This window comes from Phoca vitulina, unplaced genomic scaffold, assembly GCF_004348235.1.
Source record: "Phoca vitulina isolate PV1807 unplaced genomic scaffold, GSC_HSeal_1.0 scaffold3, whole genome shotgun sequence".
NCBI classification, from domain to species: domain Eukaryota; kingdom Metazoa; phylum Chordata; class Mammalia; order Carnivora; family Phocidae; genus Phoca; species Phoca vitulina.
In genome coordinates, this window is record NW_022589706.1 from 28,983,882 (window position 1) to 29,009,186 (window position 25,305).

General features: G+C 41.1%; 1 protein-coding gene across 14 annotated transcripts in view; it reads right to left on the reverse strand.

Annotated features, from left to right (window-relative positions):
• The window catches only part of APBB2 (amyloid beta precursor protein binding family B member 2), a 355,537-nt gene that overhangs the window by 184,266 nt on the left and 145,966 nt on the right, over positions 1-25,305 (reverse strand). For all 14 annotated transcript variants that reach the window (XM_032400246.1, XM_032400253.1, XM_032400244.1 and 11 more), the window contains one exon: positions 8,307-8,376. In XM_032400246.1, coding sequence (XP_032256137.1) covers positions 8,307-8,325 — 19 coding nt within the window. In that variant the 5' untranslated portion in view covers positions 8,326-8,376. The remainder of the gene's footprint in view (positions 1-8,306; positions 8,377-25,305) is intronic.

Genomic DNA, 25,305 nt, shown 5'->3' on the forward strand with positions numbered 1-25,305 from the left:
TAAAAATCAACCAGGATGGGAGTTGGGGGAGGTGCAAAGAAGTAAGGGGTCTTCCCACCTCAGTCTGGAGAGGATCTGAAGGTAAGACGGTGCATCAGCATTTGGGGAGTCTTAGCAAATCAAAACATAAAAGGAGATGTGGTAAAGGGCAGGAAGAGTCAGGCAGAGTCCTACAAGACATGCTCCACGGGTTTGGACTTGACCCTGAGGCAGAGAAGAAGATTAAGCACTTCAGTAGCATGAAGGATGAATCTGAGGCTGAAGAGAAACACGAGAGAGAGGGAGGGGGAGAGAGAGAGAGAGAGAGAGAGAGAGAGAGAGAGAGAGAGGGAGAGGATGTGCGCTGGTGTGTGTGTGTTGTATTCCTTTATGTGGTGGAGGGAAAGGGCAACTTTCCTCCAGCATGTTCTCCAAGATGACTCTGGTGAAAAGGCATTAAAGAAGCAACATAAATGAGGCAATTAAAATATCAGTGGTCACCAGGGAAAGAGCAGAATGAGGTAGACAGAGGGTGCCTCCCTAACCAAAGAGGCAGGCTAGCCCCATCTTCATGCCCTTCCATTTGGTGTTAGTGTCTGACTCTGACATTGATCAAAGAGAAGCCAAACACAGGCATGGAGACCACCTGGAAAGCTACCATAAATCGTCCAATCAAGGCAGTACGGAAAGAACAAGGTGGGCATGAGAGACTTAGGTATGGCGGGGGAGGGGGGGGATCTTTCCTTCTCACTGCCATCGTGCTGACTCTAGTCATTGATCTCCTGACCAGGGCATGAAGACAAGGCCTCCATTAAGCAGCACTGGCTGATTATAAGAACATGGACAGCTTCTGTCCCTAACAGCTTTGGGAGAATGGCAGAGGTGGGCAGCGAGTGACCTTCAAGGAACTTCACTAAAAAACAAAGTGGAGGGAGAGAGGAGAAGCTGGAGGATGATTTGGGGTTATAGGAAGGCATTTTTGTTTTTTAAAGAATAGAGTCTTCATGATGTTTAATTGCTTATAAGCTGGAAACACAGAGGGCAATAGAGAAGGGACAAATGGAAACACAAAAGAGGGACAGACGAATAAGGGAGAATCCAGGTGATGAGAGGAGGGACCACAGCAGACATGAGAGAGTCAGCCTTGCCCAAGACAAGGGCTACTTCTTCAGGAGGGAAGGAAGGAGAGGGAGGATGGGTGGGGACAGGCACATACACCCCCACGGTGACACCAAGCCGAGGGAAAGCAGAACTGACAGCCTCAATTTTCTCTGTGAAAGGAAAGTCTTCCCCTGAGGGGAAGCAGGCTAGGGGAACATAAGGAGAGGAACAAAGTCCAGAAATAGTCACGTGGGAGAAACACAGAGTTGGCGACTTTTTCTAAAAGAAATGTGAAGTTTGATGGCATAAGAACAGACACACAGATCAATGGAACAGACTAGAGAGCCCAGAAATAAACCCATGCATGTATGGCCAATTAACTCATGACAAAGGAGCCAAGAATATACAACTGAGAAAGGACAGTCTCTTCACTGAAGGGTGCTGGGAAAACGGGACAGCCACATGCCAAAGAATGAAAGCGGACCCGGCCCTTATCCCACATACAAGCACTAACTCTAAATGGATTAAAGACTTGAACATAAGACTTGAAACCATAAGATTCCTAGAAGAAAACACCGGCAGTAAACCCCTTGATATGGGTCTTGACAATGGTTTTTTGGATTTGACACCAAAAGTAAAGGCAACAAAAGCAAAAATAAACAAGCAGAACTACATCGACCCAAAAAATCTTCTGCACAGCAAAGGACACCATCCACAAAATGAAAAGGCAACCTACTGAATGGGAGGGGGAAACAAAGACACAGTCACAGAGGGGGACAGGATTAAGGTGTCGGATGTGGGGAAGTGAACAAATGAGTAATGAATTCTGGGTATGGCCTGGGGAGGGCGGGGAATGGAGCCCGGAAGGGGATGGAGAGCTGGGAGGAAAAAGCCAAGGGATCGGAGGGCTCCAAAAGGTCAAGGAACAGGTGTCACAGGAACAAGGAAATGTTTTCAACCCCAGCTGCATGAATCCCTTGGGGAGCTTTAAAAAAAAAAGTACAGAAGGCTAAGACCCACTCCTAACGACACCCCCAAAGATTCTGATTCAGTCAGCCTGGGATTGGGCCCCGTCGGGGTGATTCCAATGCGTGGCCAAGGCTGAGAACCACTAGAACCAGGTAATGATTTCAGAGGCACTTGGGATGCTCTGATCACGCCCGTCCCCCTGTTCCTTGTCTTTGCACACATCTTCAGCATCCTTCCCTCCTATCTGGCAAATTTCTATTTCACCCTTAAGATTCAAGGTAGGTATCACATAGTTGTGAACAGTCTTCTTGCCCCTCCAGGCGGATTCCAGGGCTCCTTCTTCTACACTCCCAAACCTCCCTACACTTATCTCTATGACAGCATCATTCCCATTGTGTTATTTTTGCCCTGTTGAAGTTTCCCATTAGACTGTGACCTCCAGTGACCAGAACAGAAGCACAGCACACAGTAGGTACTCAATGCACGTTTGTAGAATAAATCATTGAATACAGTGAAAAAAAAAAAAAACCACCAGTGTTTTGTTAACATCTCAAGAAATGTTTACATTAAAAGTCTAGCTTTTCTCAGGCTTTTATCCCAGGTAGCATCTGAGCAGGACTTAAACTAAAATCTTTCAAGAGACTATCCAGACCGATTTATTTTACTTCTTGGTCTCGGCTCAAGAAAGTTCTTGTTGAATTCTGCCATAACTCCCTAAAGAAGAAAAGGCTATTTAGAGTCAAAAGTACATGTGTTGTGACCCAGAACAGACTGGTATACTTCTCTACCAGACCTGATTTCTCATCAGCTGTCATCCTACCAGCTCCAAGTTTTCCAGGCTGAGCAGAGGCTCTGGTCACACGGCCCAAAGCTCCTGTCACCACTGTGCCCCCGGCACCCAATTCCGGGCCTTCCTCTGTTTCCTCCCTTCCTCATATTTGCCACCAGCATCATTAGTAACAATCAACAGAAGAGAATTACATATGCTGGGAAAGAGCAACACAACAATAATGTAAATACTAAAAATTATGGAGAAAAACTAACGCTCTGGGGATATAAAAATGAAAGGACGACTATCTTCCTCTTCTGCCCGGGGACCACTCCCCCTCACCCAGCTTTTGCTTTCACTATTCTCCACGTAAGACTTTTTACCCTGCTTTCTCTGATACTAGTACTATACTGAGACTCAGAAGTTGGTGCTTCGAAGCCACTTCCATTTTTCTTTGCCTCCCATGATCTTACTACAGATTTGAGATCAAAGACCACTTGGTCTAATACTCCCTATAAACTGGGGGGATGGAGGGAGTTAAATCCATTGACACATGGGCTAGACCCTACGTGAGAATTCATGGCATTGCCAGCCTACATTTCCCAGACTAAAAGTACCGGAATAGCCCTTTGTGAGTTTCTTACCTACTGAATTCTCTTAATTTTCCTTGAAGTGTTCCTCCAGTAAATCGCATTTCCCCTTTCCACCTCCTCCACGCCTGCTTTCAGGCCCGCATCACTTACTGTTTCTTTCTAAATCTACAAGCATAACGGCTCTGCACTCTAGCCTGACACATTTTGCTCTGTATCATTCTAAAAACAAACTGATCATGTAGCTCTCCTGCTTAAAACCATCTACTGGCCTCCTGGTATTCAAATTCAGCTCACTCTACAACCACTTCAAATTCCCCTATGCTAATCTCAGTCGACCCCTCCAGTCACGTCTCCCATCACTGCACCCCCTCACCCCCTCATGTTCTCTACATTGCAGCTACAATCAACTTTCCTGACAATGCCCTCTCGACTCTTTCCCCCCTGCACAAGTTTGTCTCCTCTGCCTAGGAATGTCCTTTGCCCTCATCTCCTCTACTCCCCCCCACACCCTATACACCCTGCCTGAAAACTCCTATAAATGCTTCAAAACCCAGCTCCTTTAGCCTTCCTCTGATTCCTATACACAATGATGGCTGCCTCCTCCTCCACGCTAGGTACGTAGCAGGCTGTTCACATCGGCACTTCTGTACTATACCATAAATATCAACTGAGATGTCTATCTCCCCTTCTAAATCATAAGTTCCTTAAGGTTGGTGACTGTTTTATTCATTTTTTAGGACAGTTTTATTGAGATATAATTTACATATCATAAAGCTCACAGCCCCACCATTTTTCTTGGGGAATCAAACTTTCTACACTCTCATTCCTTCATTCAGCAGAGTCTCTGGTGTGCACGACCATGCAAAAGATATGGTTCTAACTGCTAAGGTTATAGCAGTGAACAAAACTGACAAAATAAAAATACCTACTCTTGCACAGCTTACATTCTAGGGGTTCAAGCCCAAGTGTTTCAGGCAGAGATGACGCTGCCTCTTAATTTGTGGAAGACATGGCCCAGGCCCAGCCAGTCAGTAGCAAATCCCCATGGCTATGGTGACCGGCTCAAGGAAAACCATGCGACCCACACAAGGCCAGTCCTAAGACTGTTGCCGGAATGATCCGAAAAGGGGTGCTCTCTTTTCTCTTTTTCTTGAACTAGAAGATATAAGCCTAGAACTCTGAAGGGTCACCAACAAGAGGCAACCTGAGTTAGCATGGACCTATGAGCAAGTAGATCCATGAGACAGAGAGAGAGGAGGAAGCTCTAATGACGTTGTTGGAATCCCTAAAACAAGCCACACCTGAAACGTGATACCCCTAGACTTCTTGCGTATAAAGTCAATTGATTTTTTGTATGTGCTTAAGAGTTTTCTCCTTTTAGCAACTGAAAAAAAAAAAGGCTTTGTTAATAAATGGAGTACTTTTTATGAGTCCTAAACAAAATGAAGCCAGGATTCCTTAAATTCCATGGCTAACAAAGCTTTCCAGGAACCCAGAGTCACAAAGATCCCAGCACAGAGATGTGACCCTGTAATTCGGATGACATCCTAATATAAACCTATGCTGGAACCTGTAGTTAAACCTGCCCCCTCGGTTTCTCTTTTCTGAGACCTCTAGGCATCTGTCCAAGAAAAATTTTTGTCAGAAGCGACAGGAAACTCTTCTCTCCATACCCCGCTGCTCTCCGTGTGCTCCCACGACACGCTGATAAAATTGGAAATTGACAAATGGCCCAGGGAAGCTCCATGTTTGCCCTGCTGATCAGGGAAACTTCACAGTTTCTTCACTTTCATTTTTCTGCTACACAGTTTTATTTCCACTGAGGAGTTAACAGCCAAACTTCTACCCTGAGGAATGTTGCCTTTTGAACTAGACCTCAAAGTATTAAGGAAATGAAATAACTCCAATTTTTTTTTTCTTTTAGGAAGGAGAGGCAAAATAAGGCTGGTTTCCTGAAATTACTCTTGAAAGTAAACTCTCAATGTGGCGAAAATGATAAGAACTTCTCTCTGAACAAAAGAGGCAAAGGTTATAGGTCACTGAGGCAGAGAGATCATGGGATTAGAACCTTGGAAGTTTCTTTCTTTCTTTCTTTTTAAGATTTATTTATTTATTTTAGAGAGAGAGAAAGAGCATGCTTGCATGTAAGCGGGGGGGTAGGGGCAGAGGGAGAGAGGGAGAAAGAATCCTCAAACAGACTCCCTGCTGAGCACAGAGCCTGCCGTGGGGCTCGATCCCAGGACCCTGAGATCATGACCTCCTGAGATCATGACCTGAGCCGAAACCGAGAATCAGACGCTCATCCAACTGAGCCACCCAGGCGCCCCTAACCTTAGAAGTTTCTAAAGCCAGAGGAGAGCGGCTTCACACAGCTGATTCACAGGGCAACTTCCCCAGGCTTTAGGGGAAGACGGTGATTTCAACAGCTAGGTCTCACCCACCTAAGGGTTTCCCATGCCCTCTCAACTTAATTGCCTGAGGATAGGCTTTGTTAAACATCCCAAGGGGAGCTGCGGAGACTCAAGAGAGATGTACCAGATACTTTTCATCAAGAAACTCAGTCAGAGTGAGCAATGAGAAGAACAGTTATTAAACAAACTCACCATGGCTCAAGTAGGCAGAGTCTTATGAGAAAAAGGGATTTGGGATGAGGAAAGAGGTTTAGAGAAGCACCCCTGAAAAAGCACAGCTGAGCTGGGTCTTGAAGGGTAGGCAGGAGTCCACCAGTGGCCCAGGATGAGAAAGGCACGCCAGATGAGGGAACCTGGCATTCCAAAATCACCCCTGGCAAATGTGAAGATTAGCTGTTTTGGAAACCCAAGTCAGAATTTGTATATTCAAATAAGAATGAAGACCTTCAAAGCAGTCACCCTGGGACAGTATATTCTTATCCCAAGGATATTTTCTCCACTCAATTTCTAAGCCATTTTCATCGTTTAGAAGAGGCTTAACATCTTTGGAAGATTAATGTATGTTTTAAATACAGCTCTAGATTTTTATGACCAAGTCTGATGAATATGGTCAATGATCAAGCTTGAGAATACTGGTTTAGGTGAGAAAAAGCAGGTGAGCGATCAAGTAATGAATGACAGGTTTTCTTGAGTAACTGACAAGCTGGGGCCTCAAGTCAATTCCAACAGGGAATATAAAACAATGGCAAAATCCTTGAAATAGGGAACTATTAGACTATGTCACGGGCTAAGACCTGCTTGGAAGGGACTCCTGAGTTGAATCTTGAAGGTTCAAGAGGAATCTTCCAGGCAAATAATGGTGTATGTTCTGGGGTATGTTTGTTTTTTAAAAGGCTCCCTCTAGTCACAGCTCCCAAGAGTCAGGAAATGGGACGGAAGGCTACCTGATCTCAGTTACCAGTCCAGACTTTCCTGCACTAGCCGCCACCCGAATTTTCAAGTAAAAAATGATTGGACTATACACTCCACTGAAATAAGAATACTGCTTTCCTTGTAAAATGTGTCGCATCCTATACCAATACACAATAGTAGTAGCTGTCACTGAAAAACCCTGCTGGATAACGGTGTCATTATCTCTTATATAACTACCAGTGAATAAAAGCACTTTGAGTACTATTAGGAAGAAGGAATACATTAGCACAATAAAATATAAGTGACAGTAAGAAATTCCTAGAAGTTATTTGATTAGTTCACTTCCATTTAGAGGAAAACACATTTTATATACTTGCCAGCTTTGTTCTTAAGTTTCTATACAGAGCCTATCTTGCCATGGAATAAAAAATTTTAAATGCTAAAGAATTCCTAAAAGGAATCATTCTCAACAATTTAAACTGAGTTTTTTAAAAGGACACATGTATTTGCCTTGATTTACCAAAATTAATATGCCTTTTCAAATATGTACTTACAAAGAAAATCTATTCCCTGCCCCTAAATTATCACAGCGTGATCAGATGGCCTCTAAGAATCGGCTTTAAGTTCCTAATTTTCCTGTGTGAATTTAGGCTTGTCACGTTGTTTTTGGCTGTTTTGAATAAAAAAGGTATTACCTGTGGTTCATATATCTCTACTGAGCTTAGTGTTTATTCTCTTATGTTTTATTTAGTTTTCTGTTGAAACAGAACATGCAATATTATATAAAGGGGAAAACAGCTTGGATGTACTTCCGGAGTTTAATTACAGAACTGAGAGACTTTAATACCTATTTGTCCATGGCTTAAACCTACTTACTTAAAAACTCAGAATTTGCTGCGTGGTTTGTATCCTAACAAATACAGATTCCACCAGATTCATCTTTCACTTGCAGTCCTATCCTCTGTTTAATTTAAAATGTTAACGCAATTACTTCTTCCTTATTATATTACTGTGAGGCGAAGAAGTAAATCCCACACCACATCGTGTATAGACTAGCATCCACCATGACACAAAGAAAGGATATACAATAAAATTAAGGTGGTTTCCTTAAGGCCTGAATCTAATCAGCACTAGATCGGGGAGAATATTGAATTGGGGAGTTCTACTCTAGACAAACCCAACAATGGCTAAGATGCTGTTTATGGAGACGTACCACAGACACCTCATTGTTCATACGTAAGTGTTCACAGGCTGCCATATGCAATGCTAGATGGCAAAACTTGACATAGCTTTAGTTTCCTGTTATAATCAACTAAAATATTTTTACATTATGCTATCATTATGCTGTTACTAGAGTCATGCAATTATTACGCAAGTACAGGTAAGTCCAGTGGATTCTTCTATCTTACTTTAATGATCTACTTTCCTACATTAAGTGAACAAGAAAAAGCAAAAACATGTCATTTTAGCAAACCATGTTCAACATCAAAACAATCATCCAACATATCTATTTGTTCAAGTTGTAATATTCAACCGCTTCTCTGCATTGAAACATGCGAAAGTGTGTCTGACCTGGAAGTACTTCGGACATGGGTCACGGGGTCGCCAGCAGTGGTGCAGGAACTAGGTTATAATTTGAAATCTGAAAAGAGGGATCATTGGAGAAATTAAAACCCTGAATAACAAAGCATAAAAGAAAAAAAAAAGCATAGCGTTGACAATTCTTCCAAAAGCTGTCAAAACGTTAAAGTCAAATTTTTGTTTATTTATAGTTGGTCACAACACATTTGATTGAAATTTGAATTTCCGCGTAACCACATTTCCCACAAACATTTCTTGAGATTTTTTTTTTTTTCCATTCCAGGCTGCAGTTATCTATCTATCTATCTTGCTGTCTGTCTGTCTATTTATCTATGTGTCTCAACTTTCCAATGCTTTTTCTCATTAAAAACACACAATTCAGAAGGCGGTAAGGAAAAAACTGGTACATTTCACCACATAAAAATGTAAACATTCTGTCTGGGAATACAAAATGACTATAAACACAGTAAAGACAAAAAACCAAACTGAAAAAAAAATTAACACTACAATGACATAAAAGGGCTAACTTCATTTATATAGAAAGAGCTCCTTGACGTTATTAAGAATTTCCTTGAAGTTATTAAGAAAAATATGAACAAGCCTGTAGGAAAATGAGCAAAGGACAGGAGAGATCCCAAGAGAAATGCAAATGTCTAAGAAACATATAAATAACTAACCTCACTCAAAACTAAAGAAAATGCAAATTTAAATAACAATGACTCACTAGGAAAAACAAAGTGGATCTACATGAGCTAATATGAAATGGGCTTTAAGACATAACTAAGAGGTGAATAACATGCACAACAGGGCAAAATTGAATCTGAGTAAAATTTTTAAAAGCATATGCCTGTATACATGCATATAAGTTCACACACACACATAAATACATACATCTACACAGAAAATTTCTTAAAAGAATAATAAAGAACCAGACACAGTCGTAAACTGCCAGTTGACCAAATTAGATACATAATAAGGAAAACTGAAAACAGACCATGTTTTCAATGAATTGCTATCAGGAATGTCACTTAGAATGATAATCTATTATAATAATTCAAATGCGGATACTGTATGATTCCACTTATATAAAGTACAAAAACAGGAAAAACTTATCTATGTCAAGACAGTGGTTTACCCTGGAGGGCAGGAAAGGGGGAGCAGCAAGAGGGTAGACTCTGGGATGTTATGATGGCAAATGCACTGTTTCTTGATCTGGATATGGAAATTCATCAAGCTGCACCCTCACGCGCACATTTCTGTCTGTTTATTACAGTTAAGTGAGGAGTTTTTTCTTAAAAAGTCAAATGTTGGCAGTTTTCTAAAGCATTATTCAAATTGTATAACTTTGTATCTGTGGAGACTAAATTCTATTCTAACCTTTCCACACTAGTAACCTTTAATGGGCATTACACCCAACTTTATGATTCAGATAATGACCTGACAACTTGGTCTACTGACCCACAATACATTTTTAATTATATCTCCACACATTGTGGGTAAGGCTCATTACTCTGCTATAATTAAAAGGGTGGGTTTATTTTAAATTGTCCTGAAACAGCAAAAGATGCTTCCTCTATGCACCTTTGCTTTTGCCCTATACCCTTCTCAGCTCCTGAAAAGTATTTTACAATTCAATTTTCTTTTTTTTTTAAGTTTTTGTCTTCAGCGTACCTTAAGTTATAAAGCAGAGATAGATGTGACGTGATAGCTATTTCGAGACAATGAATATTAATAAACAGAGAGAAAGCTAAGAAGAGGCATACTTACAGGAGTAAAAAGGCTTAAACAAACACCAAGAATCTAAGTTTTCAGTGCATCTAATCTTTAAAAAAAATTCCTTCTCCCCAACACGAAAGAAACTCCAACTTCTATGAAGTTATGAATTGACATTCTGCTCATCACTTCCTATTTTAAATGGTCCTGTGCTATTATTATCTGACCAATATTTATTCCATACGTACCATGTGTAACGCTAGAACAGGGGATACTTCAGTGAACAAAAACACATTCCCCCTTCTCATGGAACTTGCAGACAGACTAGTCAGGGAGATGGACATTAATCACAAAATTATTCTTATCAATGTATACGGGTATATAACCTGGAGGAAAAGAACTCAGTTCTCTGAGAAAATGGAAAGAAGCAACACGTGATAGACTGGAGAGTCAGGATACACTTACTTCCTGGAGAAAGAGCAATTTAAATTGCAATTTGAGGACTAAACAGGATTTAGCTAGGTAAACATTTATTAAACACCTACCATGTGCAAGGAGTAAAGCACAAACATGCAGAGCTATTTTTCCCTAGGCATTTATCTCCTTGATGAATAAACCTAATCTGGTAAAAAGTTTCTAAGGACTTTGTGGCATGGACTACTTCTGCATAAAAAGTAACCTGAAAATACAAAAGCAGTCAAGTATGGTTTTAAGAATAATATGTAGCTGAGGCACCTGGGTGCTCAGTCAGTTAAGCGACGGACTCTTCATTTTGCTCAGGTCATGATCTCAGGGTTGTGATACTGGGGAATCTCCTTGAGATTCCCTCTCTCCCTCTCCCTCTGCCCCTCCCTGCCATGCACCCATGCTCGCTCGCTCTCTCTCAAATAAATCAATAAATCTATAATAATCATAATAATCTGTAGCCATGCGGTCCAATACGGTAGCCACTAGGAGCAACTGGAGCTACTAACATGTGAAAGATGACTAGTGCAACTAAGGAACGGAATTTCTCATTTTATTTCATTATAATTAATTTAAATCTAAATTTATATAAAAAATCTAAATTTATAAACTGATACTTGACTCTTTAGGGGAACTTCTTTGGTAGGTGAATCTATTTTTTCAACTACACATTTTATGAAATCTAAATAGAGATCAAGTATTTCTAACGAAAATTCAGCATCCACATTGAGTGCTAGAAGTGTAAACCACACTGATTTTGAAGACTGCAGGAAAAAGAGTAAAATCTCTCAATAATTTTAAAATATTGATTACGTGCTGAAATGATATTTTGGATATATTGAGTTAGATGAAACATACTGTTAAAATTAATTTCACCTTATTTTTTTTTGGTAATGTGGTTACTAGAAAACTTCAAATTACATCTGTGGCTCATACTACTTTTCTGTTGGAGAAGCGCTGATCTAGGGAATGCAGACAGAGTCTAAAACTTTACCCTCCTCAAAATATTATTTACCTTTCCATAAAAGCAAAGACAGACAGAGACGCTCCCTGAGCTGTAAAGCTAGAGAAGGTCTGCCAGCATCGGAACAGGTAACTGTTTCCATGAAATCACATACTGAGTTCAAAGACACCAGAGACTCGCATAGGCCACTAAAAGCTCCACCTTAAGAATAAAGCTGTGATTTTATTTTATTTTTTAAGATTTTACTTATTTTTGAGAGAGAGAGAGTGCAAGTGGTGGGAGGAGCAGAGAGAGAGAGAATTTCCAGCAGACGCCCCACCAAGCACAGAGCCCAACTGGGGCTCGATCTCATGACCCTGAGATCATGACCTGAGCCAAAATCAAGAGTCAGATGCTTAACCAACTGAGCCAACCAGGTGCCCTCAGAATATAGCTGTGATTTTATTTTTTCATACAGATTTTATTTATTCATTTGAGAGAGAGCACACGAGAGCATGCGCAAGAGGGAGAGAATCTCAAGGAGACTCTGCACTGAGCACGGAGCCCACGTGGGGCTTGATCTCAGGACCCTGAGATCATGACCTAATAGCTGATTTTAAAACAAAGCATAAAAACTATGTAAGTGAAACACTCTAGTAACAACAGTTTCCTTCCAGCAGCGTTTTCATGTGTCCCTTTAATGAAAATCCGTAATGCTTATATGCCTTGTGATAATGCCATTAAAGCTCATTAAATGTCCAACAGGACCACAGAAGAGTGTCCCCAAGCAGAAATCACGTAAGCGCTCCTAAACAAATGAATACGTGAATAAATAAATTAAATGCCCTCTTGTATTTGGTTCAGTATAAGGTCCTTTGTGCTTTTTTCCCCATTGGATATAAATATGTAAATTCAAAAAAAAATTTTTTTTTTAAGATTTTATTTATTTATTCGACAGAGAGAGACATAGCGAGAGAGGGAACACAATAGGGGGAGTGGGAGAGGGAGAAGCAGGCTTCCCGCTGAGCAGGGAGCCCAATGCGGGGCTCGATCCCAGGACCCTGGGACCACGACCTGAGCCGAAGGCAGACGCTCAACAACTGAGCCACCCAGGCGCCCCTGTAAATTCAAAATTTTATATATTATCAATTCAATTTTTTCTATTATAATGATCCACACCTCAATGGCTTTATTTTTGTCAATATGGTATGTCCCTGACCAAGAATGCTATATCTCACTATAATCATGCCCTATGTGTACTGACTATTCTTTTTATTTGTGATACTGTATTTGTAATTTAGAATACTTTTTCCTCTTATTTTTATTGTGTGTTTTGCCTTTTTTTCAGTATGTAATTACACACTGTACCCATAATGTTTCAAGTAGGAAACAGATAACACAATCAAATTGAATAATTTGAGATGGGTTTAATTAAGGGACTATTTAAAAAAAATTTTTTTTAATTCCAAAAAAAAAAAAAAAAAGGTTGGCAGGTAGGAAAACCACAAGGGAGAATGCAGACTCCAGAGTGGCAGGAGCAAGTTACCACCCCTGGTCTGAGGGGCGACAAAGCTGTGTGCAGAGAGGGCACTGCCCTACCTGGCCACCATCTGCAACGGAGGGTCACAGCCAGCTTTCAGCAACCCTGCTCAAAACTGGGATCTTCTCCTGCTCTCACTGCCTGATCTTTTGACTATAAGGTTGAGAAACTATCCCTAGTAAGCTGAAGTTGTGTGTCATTCTTTTCTCAGAAATAGATGAAAACTCACGTGCATTCACCCATTTAGTTACAGCTCAAGTACTGTGGCCTTGATAAGATTTTCTTTGAATTATCTATTTTTTTTAAAGATTTTATTTCCTTATTGGAGAGAGAGAGAGCACGAGAAAGAGCACACACAGGGGGAAGGGGCAGAGGGAGAGGGAGAAGCAGACTCCTAGCTAAGCAGGGAGCCTGACGAGGCAGGACTCGATTCCAGGACCCTGGGATCATGACCTGAGCCAAAGGCAGATGCTTAACCGACTGAGCCATCCAGGTGTCCCTACCTAATTATTTTAATCACTATTATCCCACACTAAACTTTGTACATATTTCTATTATTATACTTAACACATGACATGAAGTTTTTATTTTTATCTTTTTTCCTAACAGAGGGTACATTCCTTGAAGAAAGAGCTGCTTCACTTATTTTTACTTTATTATTTTTCATTGAGGTATAATTCACATAAAATTATATTAGTTTCAGTTGTACAATGTTATGAATCAAAATATTTGTATTATTGCAAAATGATCACCACAATACATCCAGTTAAGAGCTGTCAACATACACAGTTATAAAATTTTTGTTCTTGTGATGAGAACTTTCTATGCACTTTTAAATGAAGTCAAAGGGGGACAAAAGAAATAAATAGAAATCGAAGAACTTCACTTTACCTATCTTTCTTGAATATTCCCCAAAAAGTCTGACCAATTCTCAGTTTACCTCACTCTCTGTTCCGTCCACTCCCTCTTTAGACCTTTAGTTATGCAACCTTCACACAGTTCCAGAACTCCTGGCCCAGCCTCAGCCTAATTTCTCCAGACACCTCCTCCTAGATATATCCATAATACCTGATAAACACTGCTGTGTTCACAATCACTCCTTTATCCCAAAACCTCCAGAATAAAGTTCTTTAAGCCATTGACAATCTAATATCCAAATGACTCTGGAATCACTCATTTACTTAAATCCTTCATTACCTTCAAATAGTTACTTTCCCGGAAAATCTAACCCAGTGTAATCCTACCAGAAACAACACTCCCTCACTATAACAAGTATTTTATAACATTCCTTTACTATCTTGAGTGAAATTCATAGATAAACAACCTATCTATACACATAAATTCCAGAAAAGGAGAAATAAAAGGAGAGATACATTTCAATAAGCACATTCTCGGACTTAGCTACACTAGAAGTCATAATGAACAGTCATCAAACGCATTTATGGGTAGATTCACTGTAAGTTCAACAACTATAAATGCAAAGTCACAGAGGCGTGTATTTTGTTGTCAACCCAGAAGTCATGATTTGCAGCACTTCTGTCAATAACAGCAATTTCAAAATGCTGAACAACGCTAAGAAAATTCCAAAAAAAAAAATGTTAAATACAAGTTATCTTACAATTAGGAGTTTCTACTTCTGGAAGATATAGTGTATATTAAAGCCATAAAAAATACTTTATGTTTAGAACTTGTAGGCTCAAATGATTATAAACATGCTGTTTGCCCACGTGGATATTTGGTAGGGTGTTTATAAGCTTCACAGAAAGACGACATTCTTTGTTATACAGGGTTGTCCTGGGTATTGCAAGACATCTATCATCCCTGGTCTCCACCCAGAAAGGCAAGGAGTGGGCCCCCTTCCACTCTCCCTGAGGGGTGCTCTAGACACTTCCAAGCCCCCTGCTTTGAAAGTTACAACGTCAGCCCAGAGTCATCTCTCCACTTCCTAATTCATTCAACACTGAGGTCCTATAGGATCTTGAAGCAATACTTAATGTCTGAGGCACATCTTATTCAACAATACAATACCTTATACAATAGGTTGCTTGCTTGCTTGCTTGCTTGCTTTGCTTACTGCCTGGCAGATACTATTCTTTCCAACACATATGACCTGTTTTCCCAACGAGGTTGTAAGCTTTCTGATAGGAAAAGTGAGGTGTCCTGGAGATCTCTGCACACCCATCATAAGCACTCAATCAACTCTGGTGGTGCACATCTTCCTTCTTTTCTCCCTGCCCCGTCCTGCACTCTGAAAATGTTCACAAATAATAAACTAAATCCAAGAATGGAACAAAGAACTAAATTACAATGGGATTTTTCTTTCTGCCATTCCTGAAATCATTATTGTAACCTGCCAAGCATAGGAAGGGCTGTCAAAAAACTGTTGCCTTACCCTATTGAAAATCTACAGGGTTGTATTAGTGGATAAGTACTTTTAAAGCAGACATCACACTCTAGGATGCGGCCTATCTTCAAACTCATACTGATCCAGTCATCCTTTAAGGCTTTAAATATTTTCTCCTAAAGAATTTAATCTGTATTTTCAGATCTATAATTTGGAGCAGCTGCATAAGATGACTCCACAATAGTCAAACTTACTTTGAAAAGTCCTTTAAATTGCATACTTGGTACAATACAGTTTCCTTTCAACAACGAAAGTGCTTAAAATTTTATGATGCATACATAATGAAGAGCATTTAATAAGTATATGCATACGCAAATTTTATTCCAGTATTTTGTTTTTCCACAGAGAAGAAAGTAGAGGTGCGGCATATAATAGTGCACTCTGTGGGAATAAACCTGATTTTTTTTTTTTTTTAAGTTTCTTGAGATATAATTACTAGTAACAATTTCTTGCCATGCGCAAACCTGGGTGCTACATATCTGTGGTTGATAACCACTGTTCTGGAAAAGCCTAAATTTGCCACCTAATAACTTAGAGAAAGTTCCAGCAATAAAGGTACAGGGACTAACCCTATCTCTATCGTCCATATCTTTTTTTTTTTTTCAAAGATTTTATTCATTTATTTGACAGAGAGAGACACAGCGAGAGAGGGAACACAAGCAGGGGGAGTGGGAGAGGGAGAAGCAGGCTTCCCGCGGAGCAGGGAGCCCGATGCGGGGCTCGATCCCAGGACCCCGGGATCATGACCTGAGCCGAAGGCAGATGCTTAACGACTGAGCCACCCAGGCGCCCCTCTATCGTCCATATCTTATGCAAAAACAGTTAAGGATGTTGATTTGGGATTCCAGCTCTTTATCTTACTTGATTCAGTGTCCTCAGAGCCAGATTTTAAAACCAATTCCAAGACCACTATCAAACAAAGGAAAATATGCACAGCCAGGGAAAATTCTATTTCCTGAAATGTATCTCAGGGGAAAACACCAAAATTGGAAAAGAAATATTTTTAAGACAGAATAAAGGTAGACTTTTCCACTTATGAATTACCTTTATAGCCCTTAACAAGAATTTTTTTCAATGATGCAAAAGCGTGAGGATTCTCCCACAAATATATCTGATCCCCGTTTTTCATACTTCAAAGGCACGATGCCTGCAGTTTAGAAATAACGGCACTGTTTAATGCTTCTAAGAAGTGTCAGTTTAAAATACGTTGTCAGATGGCTTTGGAGGATGGGCTGCATTAATGGCCTCCATCAACACCTGTCTGTATCTTCACCTTCTGCTCCATGAAGTTGTCCCTTCCCACTGCCTCTGACGTGTCGCTGCGGGGCTTGCTTTGGTCATTTAGAGCTTAGCCAGTGGGATGACACAGAGACTGGAGAAGTATGGCCCATTTCCAGCCCCCGAAAAAGATAATGATCTGTGCTACTGCTTCACGCAGTACGAGGACACATGCAGGCTGGCTTCTTGGAAGGATGCTGGAGACTTCGGTAGCTGGATCCTCTTGGCCAAGGCCGTCTTAGACGGGCCTCAGCCAGCTGGCCATCACGACCGTGGGAGAGTACTGCAAAAGGCTGCACACTGTACCTGGAGCTGACCGGGGGCGCATGAATGAACCCAGCAGACACTAAGCACCCCTTGGCCGTCCTGTAGATACTAATGGCTATTGCTGAAGCTGTATTCTGGGGTGGTTCTTACGCAACATTATTGTGGCAATAGGTAAATGATACACTAATTATACCCACAATCACCAAAATGAGGTAATAGGAGGACTGCTGGGATTAAACCTGAATCTCGATCCAAGAGAGGTAAGATGCCGTGTGAAGACCCCACTGTGAGGAATCAAGTTCATCCTTGGACACTAATGCTCTCCCTAGGTTTCACAGCATTGTTGTGATCAATACAGGCTGCATCTTTGGTTTCTCCCATTGTTCATTCACAACACACAACCGTTTACATTCTGCACGTTAGAATAGCCCGTGATGGCAAATTTTAAGAATGCATCATAAGGACATATTAGCAGCATTATTTCTACTAGGAACAAAATCAGAAACAAGCTAAATTCTCATCAATAGGCCACTGATTAAATAAAGTATCACATCTATACAATGGAATATTATGCATTATTTAAAAGTGATGATGTTCTATATTTAGTTACATAGAACTCTACTAAGTATTACTGAACAATAAATGAGCTATAGAACAGTGTGATGAGTACATTGGCATTACATACACAGTACGGTCAACTTCTCTGTATGTTTGAAAATTATCGTAATGAAAAGTTAAAATAAAAGTAGCATGTAGAGTGTCATTCTTTCATAAATTATTTTTTAAAAATCTGTGGTATTATAAAACACAGATTTAGAAAATTACACAAAACAACCAACTTATTAGTTGTTACAAAGAAAACACTCCTATAACTACTGCCCAGATCAAGAAACAGCTTTTTCTAGCCACCCCAGAATCTTGAACTTACAGTAATCACTTCCTTGATTTTCTTCAGGATTTCATTACCTCACTGTACAACCTTGGTCAAAATAGTTAATTCTTATCTACTTTTTTAAAAAAATTCATCAGGGGGCGCCTGGGTGGCTCAGTCGTTAAGCGTCTGCCTTCGGCTCAGGTCATGATCACGGGGTCCTGGGATCGAGTCCCACATCGGGCTCCCTGCTCAGTGGGAAGCCTGCTTCTCCCTCTCCCACTCCCCCTGCTTGTGTTCCTTCTCTCGCTGTGTCTCTCTCTGTCTCTGTCAAATAAATAAATAAAAATCTTAAAAAAAAAAAATTTCATCAGGAAGCATGTAATAATATCTGGTTTTCACTGGTTTCTAATGTTTGTAGCCATTGTCACTCCCTGTCTGGATCCATTAAATCAACAGGGATTGCAAAGTGATGGTACTCTGATTCTCCCATTTCATTTTCATTTATTGAGTGGAAAAATATTAGGCGATGCCTCCCATCGCCTACTACGTGGTTCCCCAGTGGTCAGTTCATAGAAGAAAGGCAGGATAAATATTTGATTCTTTCCTGACTACTTTCAAGATAACGAATTGGTGTTCCATTAACGCCAGGCAGTAACAATTTTTTTTTTTCATATCATCAGACGTCATGGATTTAAACATACTTACAACTCTTATTTTTTAAAATCAAATTGTCCCATTTTGGGGTACTAGAAGTGTCTTCAGGTTGGCTCCTGAGTCCTTCTGGCATGGCCCTAACCTTTGAGAGCTATTATCTAGAGATATTCCAGGCTCATCTCTATATCTAGAGATGTTCCAGGCTCATCTTATGTTCTTATCTAGAGATTACTCTGTTCCTTTTTTTTTTAATAGTATGTTTGTATGGGATGTAATCTTGCTAGTGTTCTGTACTTATATGAAATTTTATAAAAGTACAGAATACTAACCATATTACATCCCATAAACTTACTATGAAAAGAGAAAAGAATATGGAACAGAGTGATATCCTTACAATGAAAACATGCCCAAAACACGTGCTTAAAAAAATTAAAATATGATCTACTACTTCGAAAGAGGGTAAAAGATTATTTTCAAAATTATATAAGACATAAAAGAATAGTATACATCTGAATTAGAAAATTTAGATATAATTTACGTAGTCTCTTTATTACCTTTCTCTCCCTTATTTGGAAAGCTCTGTGAGAGTAGGGACCCCATCCATTTCGTTCATCAGTATATTCCCAGTGTCTGGCGCATGGCAATGTTCAATAAATAGTCCATAAAGGAATGTACAGAAATGTTCACTAAAATATTAACAGCAGTAATCTCTGGGTGGCAGGATTTAGAAAAATGTCTTCCAGTGCTTTGTATGCTGCTGATTTGTGTAAATTCTTTTATAATGAGTATGAAGTATTTTCATATTCAGAGCAAAGAGTTATTTTCAATGTGAAAGAAAGTTTGTACATGAAACTATATGTACATACTATATGTCTCTAGAAGAAGGAAGGAAAGAAAGAAAGAAAGAAAAAGAAAGAAAGAAAGAAAGAAAGGGGGGTGCCTGGGTGGCTCAGTTGTTAAGCGTCTGCCTCCGGCTCAGGTCATGATCCCAGGGTCCTTGGATCGAGCCCCACATCGGGCTCCCTGCTCCGCGGGAAGCCTGCTTCTCCCCCTGCTTGTGGTCCCTCTCTCACTGTGTCTCTCTCTGTCAAATAAATAAATAAAATCTTTAAATAATAAAAAAAGAAAGAGAAAGAAAAAAGAAAGAAAGAAAGAAAGCATTCCCCCATCCCCCATCCCCTAACTATGTATGTCCTGTCTTCATAAAGGAGGCCTCTGGGGTAAGAGGTGTTAAGACTGAGTTTTACTAAGGAAGACTAGGTTTAGAGTTTGTGAAAAGGAAGGCAGCAACCACCCATCTGCCTTCCATGCTATATTTGACAGATTTTACTCTGTAGCTCAGAAAACATGTTAATAGGACTTCTCGTGGTGAGAGGAAGGGATTAAAAAAGCAAAGAACCTTGTTGTGATAGTTTGGCATGATATCGAAAATGGCTCACAGGGCCTGCAATTCATGAACAAAGATAACATCTTTTCATCAAATCTGCACTCCAAGACATCCCAAATATACAACCGAGAAATGCCGACGGCAGTGACGCAAAAGCACCAAACAGAACAATCCCAAACAAGAACGAGATGAAGCCTTAATTTGCTTCACTGGGCCTTCATAGATCTATTAGAGAAAACATACGACATGAACTGCCTCCTAAAACAGATGGTCTTCTCCAGTTCCTTTTTTTTAAAACAAGATAATTAAGGGAAACGAAAGAGTAAGGATCTTGTTAAATTGGCTAAGGAAAATGATTTCATCTGAAGTAGAATGCCTGAGTTTCTGGAGAAAGGATTTCAATTTTCCCCTCAAAGCTGATGCAGGTCTTTCGGCGAAGCCTACACCAGAAAGGGAAGCCACTCCTAGGACAAGAACCTCCTAGATAGCATGGAACATCCTGGCAGGCCCTATTAACAGAGGCAGAAAGGAAGGCTGCGGGGTAACATGGCCTTGTTGAAAGAGCACCGGACAGGGAGTCAGGACACAGGAGATTGGACTTCTTGATTCATGAGTCTAGTGAACCTACTTCACTTTGTCACCTTTTAATTTTTCTTAGAGAAACCCATTATTCATTCCCCTATCCTATCTTGGTAGTAAGAACAAATGAGATAATGAGAAAAATCTCTATAGCAAAGACTGCAAGTACAAAACTGTTAGTTTATAATGGAATTTTGTTTCACTGCTAGATATAAAAGTCCCATTGTGCAGTATTGATGTGAATCAAAAATCGGAGGGAAGGGAAATGAGGGTCCAGGTGTTCTGAACCCAATAGAAGAAGACTATGTCCATGTCTATTTTCTAAGCTCTAAAACACTTTGAGGAAAAGGAGAAGCAGACGAAAGTATACCACAAAAGCAACTCAAAATTCCATGCCAGATTTTTGACTGAGACAGTGATAGGAGCCAGGAATCTTTTATGGTCTTGACTGGGATTCATCCAAGAAAGGGCATTACCCCCAAATGTCACCTCGTCTGACATAATGTCTACTTGAGCCTGAATTTTCAACCAAAGCCCAGCAGATAATAGTAAGCCCTAGACAGCATTAAGTAACTATTGTTGAGGGTTTCCTCTGAGCTAAATAAACATAAATAGTATGCACAATGTCTCTCAGGTCTGACAAGCCCTAAGAGATAGGCACCATTATTCTCGTTTTATAGACATGGACCTACAGCAAGGTTAAGAAACTTGCAAAATGTCAGATGGCTAATAAACAGCAGAGCCCAAGGTCCACACCCAGTCTACTATTCAAGAATCCTTAGTTTGGTATTCTACTCTACTGCCTCTCCCAGAAACCAGAGAGGGATGGGACTGGCGAAACAGAGCCTCCAAAGATCCCATCTGCAGAGATTATCGGTCCCTCACCTACTGGTTCCAGAGGAAGCAATTAGGAAATGGCTTCTCTTCAGTCACATCACAAAAGCAACACTGAACTTCCCTTCAGATCCACCTAATTACCTCTGGATCTCTCCTCTTCTCCTGGCATTCTTGAATTCCTTCCTCCTCTCTCATTGGGACTTTTCCTGATGCTTCTCATACCACTTCCCCAATCCCTCTTCATGAAAACCAAATCCACTCTAGGTTTCAAAAAACTACAGTTAAATCTCATTTCAACACAGAATGCATATGAATCAATCCTGATTTCACCATGTAGTGGCTTGGAGACATTGGGCGATTTTCTTAATGAGAATAATCTCTAACATTTACATCACATTGACTACTTACCAGACATTGTCTTAAGACTTCATACATATTAACCATTTCAATCCTTATAACCACACTGTGAGTAGGGAACTATTATTGTCCTCATTGTACAGATGAAGTAACAGGCAGCAAGATACTAAGTAACTGCCTGAGGTCACACATCAGGCAGGTGGTGAAGCTACTTTGTTTTCAGTCTCTCCAAACTTCAGTTCTCTCCTCTCCAACATAAAAATAGTATTTACTTTAGGTGGTTCCTAGGCAGAAATGTAATAAACATACCTAGAGTAGTTTCAGATAATATTTAGATTTCCCCTTCTTCCTCTATGATTTCTGGGATCCTCCTAAGGTACAATCCAGAAACTTCCAATTAGATGAGAACAGGGAGATAAGAGAAGCGCTCAGTGTCTCTCAGACACACTGTCTCATGTGTGAGTCACACACCCCTTTGAAGTAAATATTACCATCCCATTTTTACAGAGGAGCGCTTCGAGAACTCATGCACGGACGTCCTGCTAGCAACCTGAACCAGAATTAGAATCCACATCGGCATATTTTCTCTCCATTGTTTTTTAAGGGGCTTGCAGGGCCAGCTAAGCCTGCTAGTTCCCCATCCTCCTCACGGAGCCATACCGACAAGCGGCTGGCTGTCTAAATTCCACAAGCAACCAGTGTTTCTGTGATTGCCAGGGTTACCTTTACTGGAGACCAAATCAAGATGGAAAACCATAATCAAAGATAAAAATAGGTGCAGTCACATTTACGGACCCTACATGATTCCCAACTCCTCTGATAAGAAAAAAAGGAAGGAAGGAGGGAGGGCGAAGAAATGATGAAAGGAAGGAGGGAGAGAGGAAGGAAGGAGCAAAAGAGGAAACCGTCCCAGGCTGCGGATGATCATGAAACATAAACCCAAAGTAGAATCTCTGTGTTCTCTCATCTGCTTCAGGATTTTTTTCCCACAAGAGGGTCAGCGACTGATCTTTAGAACAACCGGCTCTTCCTTCTCGGCCCTTCGGCTGGGGCCTCCAGGGAGAGGCCTCAGACTAGATGGGCCGCCCAGGAACGCTCTACTCAGCAAGGCAGCGGGCGGGAAGAAAAGGGCTCAGCCGCGACCCACAGGCCGAGGCCGCCACCAGGAACAGGGCGTTCCTCTCAACACAGGATGCCCATTCACAAACACACACCAAGGTCCTCCTCTATCTCTGGCCACCATCGGCCCTCCTCGTCAGAACGTAAGGACAGATGGGAAAGCGGAAGGCCAGCGTGGCTGCCAGGGAAGCTGGAACAAAGGTGGCCCTGAATCCAGAAGCACACCCACCACCTCGCCTGCGCTCCCACCCACTGTTCTCAAGCTGGGAAAAGGACACGCCGCCCTAGAATGGTCTTAAAACGGTCTTAAAAAACTGTTCAGACCTACAATGGGCCCAGTATCACGCTGATAGGTGAGCTTGAGAGGGTCCATAAACTCAGAAATATTTTGTACACACTTACATGGTTTTTTTTGAAAGACCATTTTCCCAGGTTAAGAACCACTGCCCTAGTTGGTCACAGTAAGAAAACAGGGCTATGTTAAAAGAAATCCTCACCCTCCCACGAAGTCTCCTCCTCTGACGTTGTCATACCCCCAGCCCCCGTGTCCATTTGGGGATCTGGCCCGGCGACCCATGCTCAGGAGCTATGGGCATCTGAATTCGCCTCCCTTCATTGCCACTGCCAGTGCCGAAGCCAGGGTTCTACGGACTCTCTTGGAGGCCCGCAGTCCATCTCCTGATCACCTGACTGCCCTCACTCCAGCCTCCTGCACACTTCTACAGATTTGTCCTCCCAAGAGAATCCGCCACCTTTCTCGCCACCACACCCACGCCCCGGACCACTAAAAGTGGGACTCTAGGGCCAGAGCACCTGGGTTTGAATTCTGTCTCCATCACCTCCTTTGAGTGTCTTTGGGTAAGTCACCTAATCTCTGTGTCTCAGTTTTGTCAACTGTAAAATGGGCATAATGAGGGTACCTACGTCAAAGGCTTGCTGCAGGAATTAGGTGAGTGTGGTACAGTCAGTGTGATGTAAGTCTTAGCTATCATCATCATCAACATGACTCTTTTAAGAGCTCCCCACTGGCTACCAAATAAAATCCCCCATTCCATCAATACGCTCTCAAGACCCTCTATGTACAAGCCCAAACTAGGCCCAACTTGCCTCTAGTCTCTATGGACATAAGCCCTTCCTCTACCACCTGATCCCCAAGGGCACACCAGACTGGGCTCCACACTTTACTGAACCTACTGAGAGTTTCCCACCCATATGCTTCTGCTATTCACCCTGTCTGGGATGTCCCAGCAGGGCCAATCCATCCCTTCCCATCTCTCAAGGATGAGCCCAAACACTGATCCCACCCAAGACACTGTCATTAAGACTTCCAGGGGACAGCACTGAAGGTGTTAATACATCTAGCAGGTTTTGTGATCCTGCCCCTACCTGCCCAAGAGCCATCTTTCTGGTTTACCTCAAAGAAATAACCTTTGTCCTTGTGGGACTCAGGCAGTCAGTATAAACGGCTTTTGAAGCTTTCTTTTGAAGGCCCTTGAGGTCACACAATGTTTCCTTGTTCCTTTGGAATAATCTTTCATTAATGAAGAAGAAGATGCATAGGTTAACCACATATATTTTTATTTTATAAATGAATGACTGAAATGTTTTAGGTCTAAGTTCCAAGGTTATGAAAAAAGGGTAATTTTACTAGATGATGTCTAAAATCTCTCTTTATAATTTGATGGCGCTGGGACTTAAAATTCCTTTTTTCCTAACAGCTTAGAAGACAATTTTGATTTTATACCTTAAATTATCTCATAATACATACCATAGCACCACTTCTTTTTTTTTTTAAGATTTATTTATTTATTACTTAAGAGACAGAGAGAGAGAGCAGAGGGGGCATAGGGAGAGAGAGAATCTCAAGCAGACTCCACACTGAGCATGGAGCCCAATGCAGGGCTCGATGGCATGACCCTGAGATCATGACCTGAGCAGAAACCAAGAGTTGGGTGCTCAACCGACTGAGCCACGCAGGTGCCCCCACAGCACTACTTCTACCTTCCACATAGAAAATGATGCATTGAGTATTTGCACTAAGTCCAACAATGCACTAAGTCCAAGACAGTAAAAAAGAAAACCTGAATTTGGGTTATTTTTCCCCCCACCCCTATTTTCAGTAATGCAGAATTCCAGGATAAATTGTTTTCCATAAAAGTACAGAACTAGCCCCCAGACTTCCTGAAATCCCCAGGGTGGAACTTAGCCATAAAAAGTTTGAAAAGGAGTAGAAAATTTAATAATACCATTACCCTGAAATCCAATAAAGCCTGTTGGAGCTTCACATTTTTAAGAAATCAGACTATTTATGCTATTACCCCGAGTACTGCGATAGTTTCCTACGACGTCATAAATATACACAATGTAGCTCACCAGAGCACTGACTAAGACTATCATAAAAAAGGCCATAAGGAAGATACCAGCCATGAAGCATGGCTCCACGGTACTTGCTAGAGCAGGTTCATGCAGGCGAGTTCATTTATTTTGAAAATTACATTTCTAAGTCCACAACTCATTGCTTTCGACTGTGAACAACTTTTAATACAAGTTAGAATGTCCTTCTCAGAGACGGT